The sequence below is a fragment of the Bemisia tabaci genome, chromosome 2, assembly GCF_918797505.1.
Source record: "Bemisia tabaci chromosome 2, PGI_BMITA_v3".
Lineage (NCBI taxonomy): Eukaryota > Metazoa > Arthropoda > Insecta > Hemiptera > Aleyrodidae > Bemisia > Bemisia tabaci.
The window spans coordinates 16,998,899-17,012,593 of record NC_092794.1 but is presented as its reverse complement, the minus strand read 5'-3'; the positions used below and the strand labels follow the sequence as shown (position 1 = coordinate 17,012,593).

The following is a 13,695-nucleotide window of genomic DNA, read 5'->3' as shown; positions in this document are numbered from 1 at the left end:
AAGGGAGGGAGTATGTTGATGGGCTTTTCATCAATTTTTGTCCCCTCTTTGGAGGGTTTTTCATTTATCAGTCATGATTGACTCTATTACATCAGAAAGTTCAGTATATCATTCAAAATATTAATGAATAAACCTCTCATGTCGAATTATTTTTTTTTTCCTGCAAAAAGCTAGCGTCGATATAGACATTATTACTAATCAGCAGTATTCTTTCGTCAACTATTTTTCTCAACTTTAAAGTCAATTATCTTAGGTGTCACTATCTCGTCGTCCGCCCTTGTATGATTGAACAAATAGAGCTAGAAAAATGCAGATTTTGTAAGATTCTAGGTAGATAACTCCATTTGCTGCTTAAGGTATAACGTCGTTGAGGTCATTTCAAGTTCTGTTTTTCATCATTCACATTGCATAACATTTACAGATTTTCGAATCTACTGCTTTGATATACGGTGCAGATTTTAGATCCCCCCCCCCCCCAAATTTAGGTGCACAGTCTAAAATATTTTTCTGTCCTTTTCAGAAGTTCCAGAAGTACCTGAGGCAAAGGTCTCCAAAATTCCAAAAATGAAACCCAAGAAGAAATTAAAAGAGCCAAAAGAATCCGAAGAATTTCCTGAAACCGACTCCTTGCAACCACCCAAGACTGTTGAGAAACCGGAACTTAAGGAGGAAGCATTGACGCCGATGAAGCCAAAGCCGGGGAAAGAAAAACCTACACTCCAAAAACTGGAACGAAAAGAGGAAAAACCGAAAATGCTGGAGACAAAAGAAGTGGAACAGCCAATTTCTCTTACATCCATCAAGTTGAAGAAACGTCCCGTGCCTCAAAAGAAAGATAAAGAAGAGCCGAAAGTTCCAAAACCATTGTTGAAAAGTCGATTAGTTCGAGTGGAATATCCGCCTTGTGAAAAAACGCTTGTTATCACTAAAATGCAGCCTGCCATGCTTGATCATGGAATCTTGTCTCGGAACTATCAAGAAGCCTTGAAAATTAAGAAACCCAAACTGAAAACCAAGATCCTACCAGACTTAGAGCCTGTTAAACTTGAAGAGTATGTTCCAGAGGTTTTTGAGCACCATCCTGAGAATGTTGTAGTAGAGGAGACAAAATTCCAGCATCCGTTGAAACTTGCGCCAAGAGGAGAAGAAATTGAAGAAAAGCACTTAGTATTAGGCAAAGGCAAAGTTCCCGTACAAATTGATCATGGAGAAACAGTCACCCTCAAGAAGGTGCCATTTGAGAAACAGAAGGAGGAGCCTTTGGTTGAAAAGACCATCTCAGAGAAACCGACTCTATCAAGAACAGATCGTAAACCCTCAGAAAAAGAAATTTCACCTCCCAAATTCAAGCCTAGTTCTTTTGAGGATCATGATGTTGAACAAGAGGATCTCGAGTCACCTTTGCAGCAACCTGAAACTAGTGAAGTAGCTGAAAAGAAACCAAAAAGAAAACAGCCCAAGAAGATTGACACGCAGGAAATTCCTGAAGAAAAATCTATTCCATTAGGGAAGCCGAAAGAAAAATTGCCAAAACCTGAAGAGGATATTCAGCTGAAATACAAACAGAAACCAAAAGAGCCTGAGCCTACTGAACAATTAAATTTGAGACCTATTCCAAGAAAAGAAGATGTTGCCCCTCCTGAAGAGAAAGTAATTGATTTTAAACCTCCAGAAGAAAAAGATAAGCCCAAGAAGCCTGACGTTGATCAAGATGAAATCAAGATCGCCAAAAAGAAGAAGAAATTGAAAAAACCTGAAAAATCGCAGGAAGAAGAGCAGCCAGAAGTTGAAGACGAAAAGCTACCAGAAGTTGAAAAAGCAGAAGATGCACCCAAGGAGGTAGAAAAGTTACCAGAAAAGAAGCCAGAAAAATTGCCTCAAAAGTTGGAACCAACGAAACCTAAAACAGAAGAGCTTGAAAAACCCAAGTCAAAAGAAGAAAAAATTGATCAGCCTGTCCTTCCCTTGAAAAAAGTCTCTAAAATTCCCAAAAAAATAGAGCCAAAAACAACAGAAATCCCAAAAATCCATTTGAAAAGTAAGTTAAAAACTGTGCCGTTTCCAACAGAAGAGAAACATCCTGTCATCACTAAATTAGAACCAGTTCAAGTAGACCACGGTGTACTATCCAGGAACTATGAGGAAGCTAAGAAACTTAAGAAAAAGAAGGTAAAGCCTCTTAAATTGTCTGATCTGGAGCAGACCGAGCTTGAAGAATTCAGTCCAACAGAGTTCACGAAACCAGAAAAAGAAGTTTTTGAACCTGAACTTCACAAGTTCAAACGTGAAAAACCAGTTCGCAAGGAAGAAAAACCAGATGTTCCAGATTTGAAGCTTGGAAAAGGACAAGTACCAGATGTAAAAGACGAAAAAGAGGCAGTTACTTTGAAACCTATTCCCGAAAAAGTACCTGAAGTAATTGAGGAAAAACCTGCCCCCAAGAAAAAGTTGGTGGTGAAACCAATCGATGATCAAGAAGAAATTGAGACAACTGTTTCATTGAAACCAATTAAAGCGCCCAAAAAAAGTGTCGAAGAACCTGAGATTGTAGATACGGTTACATTTGTACCTGCACGGAAGAAAACTGTGGAAGACATTGTCCAAGATTTCAAAATTGAATTGAATACCTATGATGAGGAAGACGTCTCAGTCTCAGAAAAAGTTGCTTTACCAACTTCAATAAAAAAACCGACTGATGAAGCGCCAGCTTCTTTAACAGTTCAGCTCAAGCCTTCAGAAGAGGATGAGCAACCTGCTGATGTGGTTGACGAGGTCAAAGTCAAGAAGAAAAAACCCAAGAAAGAAAAAGCTAAATCCGTAGCTGAGGATACACCCACAGTGCCATTAGAGGAATCGAAACCAGTAGAAGAGAAGAAACCGGAAGAACTAGCGACTGAAGCAACTCCCTCACCTATTATTCCAGAGGAGTTGACACATAGAGAAGAGAAACCAGAGGTTTTAGCAGTGGAACCTCAACCAGAGGCTCCTGTTGAAGGGGTGATAAAGAAAAAGAAAACGAAGAAATCGATCACTGAGGAGTTAGTAGAAGTTCAAGTTCTTAAACCACTGCCTGATGAAAAACTTGGTGAAGTCGTGGTAGAAGAAGTGAAATTAAAAACAAAGAAACCTAAGAAGTCTCTTGTGGAAGACCTTACCGAAGAAATCACAATTGTAAAAACGCAGTCGGAAGAAGCAAAGCCTGAAGATGTTCAGGTTCAAGAAGTAAAAATTTCACCAAAGAAACCAAGGAAGTCCATCGTAGAAGAGGTCTCTGAAGAGGTAACGATCGTGAAACCAAAATCAGATAAAGAAAAGCCTGAAGAAACTGCAGTGGAAACATTGAAAATTAAACCAAAGAAACCGAAGAAATCAGTTGTTGAGGAAGTTGCAGCAGAAGTCACGATTGTTAAACCTCAGCCAGATGCAGAAAAGCCTGAGGAGGAGGTCATAGAGGAGGTGAAAATAAAGAAGAAGCCCAGGGTTTCAGTCACAGAGGAAATCATTGAAGAAAACATAACTCTGAAACCTGGACCTAAGAAAGAAGTATTGGAAGAAGTGACCTCAGAAGATGTTAAAGTTACACCGAAGAAACCTAAAAAATCACGCACTGAAGAGGTTGCTGAGGAAATAACAATAAAGAAACCTGCTAAAGAATCAGATGAAGATGTAGTCATGCAAGAAATCAAATTAAAACCAAAAAAGAAACTTGTGACAGAAGAGGTTTCAGAGGAGGTTACCATTACAAAATCACAAGTTAAAGAAGAAATCCCTGAAGAATTTGTAATAAGACCGAAGAAACCTCAAAAGACGCTTCCAGAAGATGTTTCAGAGGAAATCACTATTTCCAAACCGGTAAAGAAAAAAGTTGGCCCCGAAGAAACGATAAGTGGAGAAATTAAGTTAAAGAAGAAGAAACCTAAGAAAACAGTCGTCGAAGAAGCAGCCGATGAGATTTTAATTCAGAAAGAGGCAGAGATAGAGGAGGAGGAGGAGCCTCAGAGCGTCATCATCGAAGAGCTTGTCGATCAACCAGATGAAAAAGATTTGACTGAAGAAAAAACACTCAAGAAGAGGAGACCCTCAAAACCAAAGGTAGAAGAAACAGAAACAGTCACAACAGTCAAACAGAAACGCAAAAAATCCAGTGTCGATGAAAGCATTTCTGAAGAGGTTACCTTGGTGCAAAAGAAACCAAAGAAACCTGTGGAAAAAGTCTCAGATGAGACTACCATCATTAAAGAAACTGGAGTGGATGATTCAGAGGATATAAGTATGATTGAAGAGCTGCCTGAAGAGGTGACTTCTCAGTCATTTAAGCTGAAGAAGAGGGTTGAGAAGCGGAAGCCATCGGTCACTGAAGAGGGTGAAGTTGAGTTCTCAATAAAAAAATCCAAGCCCAAACCCAAACCACAAGAGGAAGTATCAATGGAGAGCGAGTTTACACTTGTACCTCGAAAGACGAAAACTGTTGAGGATATTGATCAGGAATTCAAGATCTCCCTCAACACCTATGAGGAGGAAGATGTATCAATGACTGGCAAAGTGAAGTTGGCACGGAAGCCGTCTCTGCAACCGAAGCTTGAGGAAGAGTCTGCAGAACTAACAGTTCAGAAGGAGGTGACTATTAAGGAAGAAGAAGCTGATATCAGTGTTCCACTTAAAAGGAGGAAGAGTTCCGTAGTGAAGTACAGTGTGGAAGAGGTTGACGAGGAGGAAGTCCAGGTCAAGCGAAATTTGAAGCAGCGCAAGAGCATTATCAGTGAAGAGGAGTCATTGAATATCAAAGTCAAACGAAAACCATCAGCTCCATCTTTCCATCAAGGTACTGTTCCATTTGTAGCTCTGATTGCACTGTCGGGCTGATTTTTTTCTTATTCTCCAGCTTCTGGTTTTGTCCGCTTAGACCTTTGTTTAAAGCTTATGCCTTTTACTTCTTAGAATTGAAAAATTAGAGCAAACACCACATGAGAGGCTTATTTTTGTTGAATTTGAAGCAAGTTAAATACTATCTTATTCTGTTTATCATTGTTACCGCTTTTTTGTGGAGAGCTCCGAAATTTTATCTGCTATATTTAAGATATTTGTCTCTGAGTAAGAAGAAAAATCAGATCACTCTCTGCTTGATTGCGAAGAAACAAGGAAAATTAAAAGCATGAAATGAGAGCGACAATAATGGGAAGGATCTTTAAAAAGATCACTTCCGAGCTGACTGGAAAGAAGCCATAATTTTTATTCACATTGGATTTCTCTGTGGTAAAAAAAAAGTTTTGTCCAAGAAGGACTGCATCCCTATAGCCATTTTTATCCTAGAAATTCTTGCTGTCTCTGTATCTTTCTGATTGTGTTGTTGTCTTTGAATATTTTTCATTTTCATCAACTTTACTGTGCATCGTTCTTTACGCAGCTTATTACCTTCAGGATAAATTTTCCAGCAGCTTAATGATTTTTTTTTTTATTTTTTTTTTCTTCTAATACCTACTTCTCGATCATAATAATTATAACTATTATAAGAAAGCTTTCACAATTTTTGTCATTTATTTTCTCAAGGATGTATGTTTTTATCTTTGCATTATTAAATTGTTCTCTTCCGTTTTTTGCTTCTCCCTCCCCCCTCCATCGCTTTGTACTATTTTTCAATAAATTTCTTTTATTTTTTACTCTGTTTTGACTTTTTTCCTAACTCTTTAATCGTTTTAAATTTATAGAAGTGCTGCAGTAACCAATATTTACTCCAACATCGATACACCATCCAGGTTGCCTGAGAGTCCAGCAGTTTTTATTTTATCAGCTCTTGTTAAATATCTTATCCACAATGTTTACATTAACTCTCTATGAACAGAGGTAGATAAATGCAACTCATACTAACTCAGAATACATCTGTCATAAAGTCTAGTGCAGACAAGAGGATGTGCAAACGAAGCTTTTTCCTTCTGCAGTAAGGAATTTTTGTTCTAAATAGGATACTTTCCACCTTAGTTGCTTTATTTTCTTTGCGGGAATGACACTTAATAATGTTCTGGATTACTTAGGTGTTGTTCTTCTTGTGCAATTTTGTATAAATATGTTTTAAAAATTTGCTAAGGAAGGGTCAAAGGTTAAAAAAAAACATTGCAAAACAAAATTGTCTTCCCTTTTAACTGTATAAAATAAAAATTGAATTCATTTAAATAAGTCAAAACAGAAATTTTAAAAATAATTTCCTCACTTTGATTTATCCTTTCCTTCATATAGCAGAATAAATCCTCCATTTTGTAGGTACTTTTTAAAGTACACACCTCAGCTTTTTTATCATTAACTTCTGCCCTCCTCATTTCTTCGTGAATCTTTCTCATTAATTTTTTTGTCTTCCTTTTTCCTCCCTTTTTCAGAAACTGTCACCACCACCATCACTCGAGAACAAGAATTTGAAGGTAAGAGTTCTCAGGCGCAAGCTATTTTCAGATATTTTAATGGATCCCATAGTTTCAGTTTCCCTGTCTAATTCATCACTTCAAAGTTCAACACCATTTTTTAACTTAATTTTTTTCTAGTTAAATTCATACTTGCAAAACGGAGCAACTGCTTCTCTGCGCTTGTATGAACAAATCCTGCATATCAAACTGAAATTGAATTGAAAATCTGGCTTGTGATTTTAAAAATTTTTTAGGTTTACCTTTTTTCTTCTAACCAGATATCAACTAATTTCTTTATTTTTTTAAACATTTTTATCACACCAATTAACCAAAAAGTACTGTATTTATTCATTTGGATTTTTTTTTACATTTTCAGAAACAACAGATATTGATCATGAAGGAGAAATTCTGTTTTCAATTTGTTCGTATGTCGCTGAGAATGAAGATGCCCTCAGCCTTGTTGAAGGTGAAAGAGTCTATGTTCTAGGTAAATGTCTTTTTAATATCTAAACCGTTAATACTTCGAAAGTCGGCCTCCTATGGTGTAGTGGTTATTGCGCTAGCTCTATGATCGGGAGGTCCCGGGTTCGATTCCCGGCCAGGCGACCCGAGTTTGATGGTCTCAAACAATGGTTGCCTGGAACTGGTTGTAGGGACAGAGGGGGGACGGGACTAAAGCGCAAGGATTAGCCCTCGTGGGCTATTTGAAGAGAAAAAAAAGAGAAAGTTAAAAAAAAGATACTTATTTTGATGTCAGGAAAGGTCTTATTTATTTATTTATTTGTAAAGATTAGTACATTAGCCTGAACAGAAAGGCTCAATACAAGTCACATTAGAAAAAGTTACAAAAAAAAGTAATCTTACAAATTTAAAAACTCTTGCAAGGCGTAGAAAGGGTTTTTTAAAAAGTGTTCTTTTAAAACCTTAATGAACAAATTCGGCGACTCAGCTTTGACAAAGATTTCTTTCAACTCTTTGGGTAACTTGTTAAAAAATCTGACAGCCCTAAACTCAAAGCCATCCCAGTCCCAGCCCGTGTCATCATTTCTAGTAGTTCTCTCCAGAATGTTTCTTGTTTCCATTCGATGGTCATTTTTGCTTCTCTCCTATACTAATATATGCCATTTTTATCGCTTCCTTGATTGAGATAAGAATGTGACTAGCAGAGACCGTCAAAACTCGGAGTTCAGGGAACAGCCTTCTACAAGACTGAAGTCTACCTTTTTTGCTATTTTTCGCAAAACTTTCTTTTGGGCTAATAGGATATCACTCACATCCGAGGCATATCCCCACAGGTGAATGCCATAGTTAATAATGGAGTCAATGTTGGCGTAGTAATAGTTCATTAAGGAGTCTCTGTCAACTCTAATGGCTAGTTTCCTAATGGCAGGTCAGGAAAGGAACTGTGAATTAATTTAAGAAGTCAATGTTAAAATTACTGTTAAAGCTTTTCTCCAATATAATTAAAGCTTTAGCTTTGTATCTAGTTGTGAAATTGTGTCCAAAAAGTACCTACTGATTTCATTATTTTTTAAATCATTGTAGCAAAAGACATGGGATTTTGCAAAAAATAATTTTATCATCTTTGTCCATTTATCTCTAACAAATTTTAACCCCCCCCCCCCCCCCCATAATTGTTTGATGATTGCCCTATTTTTCCTCTTTTTATGAGCAGAGAGCACAAATCAGGAGTGGTGGTTTGTGAAGAAACACCTGACAGAAGAGAAAGGATGGGTTCCAGCTGTTTACTTGCGTGATGAAGCCAGCTATGCCTTATATGTGCAGAAGAAATTGCACGAGAAAATTGACAAACTCCCTGTCTTTAAAAGTAAGTTCATCGTACTGAATCATTGTAGGTTTTATGAAGTCATGAAACAGTCTCAATAAATGATTTATACATGTATAAGGTTACAAAAACAAAGTTGGGAAACAAGGATAAAAACACTGGAAATCCGATACGTTTCAGAGAGACATTTGGGTCTATTTGCTCTGTTTGAAACGTAGCAGATTGTTAGCTTTTGTCTCTTATTTTTTGTATTCGCCGATACAAAAAGGGACTGTTCAGACCTAGAACGTCTCAGATTTCCTACGTTTTAAACCTTGTCTCCCCATTTTGTTATTGTAACTATGTATGTTCGGACTACCAAAATTCCATCTACTCGTAAATATAATATTTAAAAAGAAAATAATTAGAAGAATAATTATCTGTGATTAATTTAAAAGAAAACCCCTCTACAGGTATATAAAAGAATGAGTGTTTGGTCTTCAAGGTGTTTATCAGTGTTTGGTGTAATAGAAATTAATGAGGAGCTTTAGGAAGAACGGCCCTTTTGAAAAAAATCATTAAAAAAATGCCTCTAAAGTTGTCATCATTGTTATCAGACAGCCAAAGATGACTCATTAGATTTGGTCTTTTGAATCAAAGCTTATACATCTTAAAATGGAATTTTGCCATTGGTGGAACTCAAAATCATCAGGCATTATGAGAGGAACTCACGAAAAGCTTCCGTAAAAAAAATTTCTGTAAATGATTGATGGCCACGCGGAAAGTTTTCACAGTATCATGGTCACTACCCTTAGAGAAAATTATTAGGCATAGAAACCGAATCTACCATTCTGATCACTAAGTGGCATCCCAGTTTTAAGAGGGTAACTTTGGCTAACTTTGATTTATTCCTGATTTCAGAACCAGAACCAGGAGACGCCACGTCTGCACCAAAATTCATTGAGAAACTTCAGCCCAAGCATGTGCCTGATGGAGCCACTGTGCAGTTTGAATGTCAAGTTGAAGGCAATCCGCGACCACAAATTACTTGGTTCAGACAAACAGCTATCATCAAGCCATCTCAAGATTTTCAGGTGAAAAATGTTGCTTTCTATAGAAACTCTAAACATATCTCCAATTTAGTGTTGAAAATTAGGCTTTATTTTTTTCATACCGAACCCATAAATTCAAGTCAGATTTCCCTCTGAAATCTGAGATTCAAGGTTACAAGGGTGAATCTGTTTCTTCGTGACCTCCCTTTTGCAGATGTGAAATAAAGGTTGATGTCTGCTTTCTTTTTTCAGATATTCTATGATGAGGACAATGTTGCAACCCTGATCATTAGAGAAGTATTCCCCGAGGATGCAGGAACTTTTACCTGTGTGGCGAAAAACGCTGCAGGATTTGCGTCTAGTACGACTGAATTAGTTGTTGATGCTCCATTATCCGAGCATGGATCCGATATAACTGGGCATTCTAGAAGAAGTTTATCCAGGTATTTTATCCATGACCTATATCAGAGGCCATTGGGGTCCATGTGAATAGGAAATGATTTAATTTTGATTCGAAATTAGCAAAGCTGAAGAATTTATTGAGCCTTTTATTTCAATTGTGGTTTTTCAAAATTTCCACTCTTCCTTTGTTTTTTTTAAAAAAAAACCGATTTATTTAATTTTATTAAATATACAGGGGTACACTGAGAGAAATCATACAAAGTATTAAATACAAATAAAAAATTATTTTATCTCCTGAGTTGAATAGAAATTAGACAAAAGTTCTTTTTGTAAAGAACCAAGATTCCGAATTTTCAAGTAACTCCAATATGCTAACCAAATCAGTCTCTCAATCAAAGTTTTTGACGCTGCCTGAAGTGCCTAAAGGGCAGCTAGAATTAATATGAAAATCTTATAAGACGAGGAAATAGTCTTTCATTTGTTATCCGATTCTTTCTTTCGAACTAAACTTTGTTTTCTAAAAGGTTCTTCTCTTCTTCCTCCTTTATCAAAATTAACCAAAGTTTATTTGGCACCATTTTTTTTTTACAGAGAATCATCTTTAGCAGACATTATCGAAGGCATCCCCCCGACTTTCTCAAGAAAACCAAAAGCTATTTGTGCAGATGAAAACACTAATGTCGAATTGGAGTGCCGCTTTGTGGCTGTGCCTGAGCCGGAGGTCTCATGGTACTTCAATGGCAAGGAAGTTAAATCATCGGAAACAGTGACTGTCATCACACAATCAGACATGCATAGCTACAGTAGTAGAGTAGAACTCAAGAAAGTCACCAAGAAGCAGGATGGGAAGTATACTGTGGTAGTGAAAAACCGAGAAGGAGAAGCAAAAATAGATATTGTCTTGAAGGTAAGAATATCCTCAACTTCATTGTTAAATAAGCTGATATTTAATTGTGTATTTTCTTACCTTTGTTGATCTCTTCCCGTTGTATTTTAGCAAAATATCTCCACAAAAACCCTGAATTTTCCTCAAGCTGGTTTCTCAGCGTTGTCTTGATTTTCTGAAAATGGTGGAGGGGGGGGGGGGGGTCAGACCAGCATTACGTAATTCAAAAAGAGGGCATAGAGCTGCGGTACGGGTTTGTTACAAGAAGGGGAGGGGAGTCAAAAAAATTGGAGAAAATGCGTTACTTAATACTTGAACTACTACCACTACTAGGCTGCATATAGGAAAAAAGAACGAAGCCACAAATTTAAAAAAAAATTCCAAGCATATATATTTCTAAGCTGTCGGTTTAATATTGTATTTTCTCCGTCTGAAAATTTGAACCCTCTGTAAAATTTGAGTATCTCCGGCATGTAAGTTAAGTTTCTCTCTTACATTGAGTCTTATGGGAGAAGAAAAATTTAAAACTCTTTCCCTCAGTTATGACTGATGTGACTTCGTTACTTGCACACAAGATGCTATCTTATGGGTTTTGCACAATTCCATGGGGTTTGTAAAAAATTTAAAATTTAAAATTTATTTTTTTGTTTTTTTTTTTAAAAAAAAAAATATGTTATTTTCTTCCTTGTTAACTTAATATAACCTGGGGTTTGTCACTTGTATACTCTTTTTGATCTCTCTTAAGAATTTGTCATTGACGCAGGATCCTTTGATAAATAAATGGTTAGTTGATTATCATCCAAGAAATTAACAAAACATCATTTCACCAATTTAAACTCAAATTTCAGGTGAAAACAGGTGAAGAAGAGCCACCTCAAATTTTGGAACCACTACAAGATGTGACCATAAGTGAAGGAGACAGCGTCGTTCTAAGTACGCAGATTACTGGGAACCCAGCTCCAACTGTGAAATGGTTTAAAGATGGCAAATCTGTTTCAAAGAACCTGACTAAGTCTCAGCATGGTATTCACTCTTTGACGCTCATCAAACCTCTGCCCTCGGACTCTGCGCGGTACTCAGTCACAGCAACAAACAATTTGGGAACTGTCCAGACTGGAGCCACTCTAATTGTTGAAGGTAAACAATGTTTTTACTCTCAATAAAATATTGTTTGATTTATCAAGTCTGGACTAACATCAGACTACCTGAAAAAACCATTATAATTTTTGCTTCTCAAACTCTTACTATTAAATTACATTTTCTTCAGCTTTTTTTAATTCGAAAGTCACTAATAATGTTTTATGTAAGTTTTAAATTTTGCTTGTCCCGCACCATTACATTTGAACATGAAGAATCAAAAGTTTTTAGCTTAAAGATTAGGATGGTCCTTTTTTTAACCATTTCAATCATTTTACAGTTGACCTCCCAAAAAGTATCAAATTGGTGAGTTTTGAATTTTGTTCAGAACTCACCAGTTTGGGACTTGTTAGGGTATCAGTCTTTAAAATATCAAACAAATTAAAGTTAAAGACTACTCTAATGTAGATGCTTACAGCTCATTTTTTAAGTGTGCTCTTTTTAGTTTTTGCTTTTATTTGCTCCTGCTTTTGTATGATGTAAAGAGGACACGGTGCTCAAAAAAATCTTCCTCTCTAATCGCTAGCTCCTCCAGAGCTTCTCTAAGAAAATTTAAAGTTGTTGAATGATCCAAGATCAGTACTCAGGTGCCAGATCTGCTTAAAATTTTTTTGCAAGTTTTTTTCCCCCTCATTTTTGTTTATCCTTTCTAATGCTTTTAAATCTCTTTTGTTGCTTCTTTTTTTCCATCCTTGCTGTAATTCCATTCCAGCCCTGAGCGACCTTCAGTTTGAGGACTCAGTCACTTTGATTATACCAGGGCTAAATGTCCCTCCACCTACTAAAGTTGAAACTGGTACGACATTTTTTTTCATCGTAATTTTTACTCAATCCAGCCATATGCATTTTGACTTTTATCTTAACCCTCTATGGCATGAATTAATTTTGAATTTCTGATTCTAGGGGACACTAATCTATTTTGTAGCTTGCATAAAGGAAATGGAGCACCAAAATTTTTTTTTCAAAAATTTGGAAGAAAAAACTAATGCAATTTTGCAAATTTATGACACAGGGGAAAGATTCAATTTTTAAAACCTTAAAAATACGTTGTTACAAATTTGTAACACTATGCCATAGAGGGTTAAATCTGTGAAAAAGTTTATTTAGATGAAACTTTTACTCACCTTTTGAATTTAGTCATAGACCTGTATGTACATATTGCAAAGTTATCAAAAGGAATAATTACAGACAAGCCGGACTTTGCTCCTCCTCTCAAGTGGCTTTGCAGCCAATGGGTCCCTAAATCTTGTGTTTAATATTTAATAATAATATAATATTAAATATATATATAATTAAATATATAATATAAAATAATAATATTCAATAATAATAATTGAATGAACCAGGTGAGTAGATTACGGGGTGATTATTGAGTACTTTTGGAGCCAAAATCCTGGACAAGCCTGCTTTTATAAAGTCCAAAGACTCGACGGAATTTCAAACGCACCGAAATGGTGGGAAAGTGATGGAAAAAACATACTACGGCAGTCCTGTCATTTCCTTCCACTGATGTTTGTTAAAATAAAACATATTTTAATGTAGCATTTCCGCTTGTTTACCGCAGATAACATGAATGATATTCGATTCTTTGATTCTGGAGGTATAGTTTTTACTTTCTTATTATTTTGTATTTGAGGAGTAAAAAGATATTTAACGGAAACCGTAGAAACCCGTGCTCCCTTGATTGGTGCCGGAAGACATCATTCAGTTGGGGGCGAAACTGGGGCGGTTTTAATTTGCGGAAGAGTTTCACTTTCTGAACTGCTTATTTTCTGGTTTTTTAATTACTTTTTGAGGGTTTAATGTGCGCATCATTTTCTATGCATCATTTACCCTCAGAAAAATGTATTCGCAAGTCAAAATTCGTTCATGGTTTAGTGACCCATCATTCACTGCCGATTGGTCATTACATTTTTATCATTCAATTTAAATCATCTTCATCAACTTTTTAAATTTTGTAAACCTTTTATTTACTCAATTTTCTTCAAAAAGCTGTAGGTACCTCTTAAATGAAACATCATCTATAATCTCCCTTTTTTATTTAATCATGGCTAATGTTTT

The 13,695-nt window shown here is 36.2% G+C and overlaps 1 protein-coding gene across 13 annotated transcripts in view; it reads left to right on the top strand.

Annotated features, from left to right (window-relative positions):
- sls (sallimus) overlaps positions 1–13,695 on the top strand; it is a 277,774-nt gene that overhangs the window by 238,903 nt on the left and 25,176 nt on the right. For 11 of the 13 annotated variants that reach the window (XR_011899246.1, XM_072296789.1, XM_072296788.1 and 8 more), the window contains 9 exons: positions 521–4,822; positions 6,369–6,410; positions 6,769–6,879; positions 8,068–8,220; positions 9,079–9,251; positions 9,462–9,652; positions 10,203–10,518; positions 11,346–11,634; positions 12,347–12,430. Coding sequence is in view for 12 of the 13 variants with exons in the window: in XM_072296789.1 (XP_072152890.1) it covers positions 521–4,822; positions 6,369–6,410; positions 6,769–6,879; positions 8,068–8,220; positions 9,079–9,251; positions 9,462–9,652; positions 10,203–10,518; positions 11,346–11,634; positions 12,347–12,430 (5,661 nt within the window). In the remaining variant the exon portion in view is untranslated. The remainder of the gene's footprint in view (positions 1–520; positions 4,823–6,368; positions 6,411–6,768; positions 6,880–8,067; positions 8,221–9,078; positions 9,252–9,461; positions 9,653–10,202; positions 10,519–11,345; positions 11,635–12,346; positions 12,431–13,695) is intronic. The other 2 variants (XM_072296794.1, XM_072296786.1) reach the window with 2 other exon arrangements.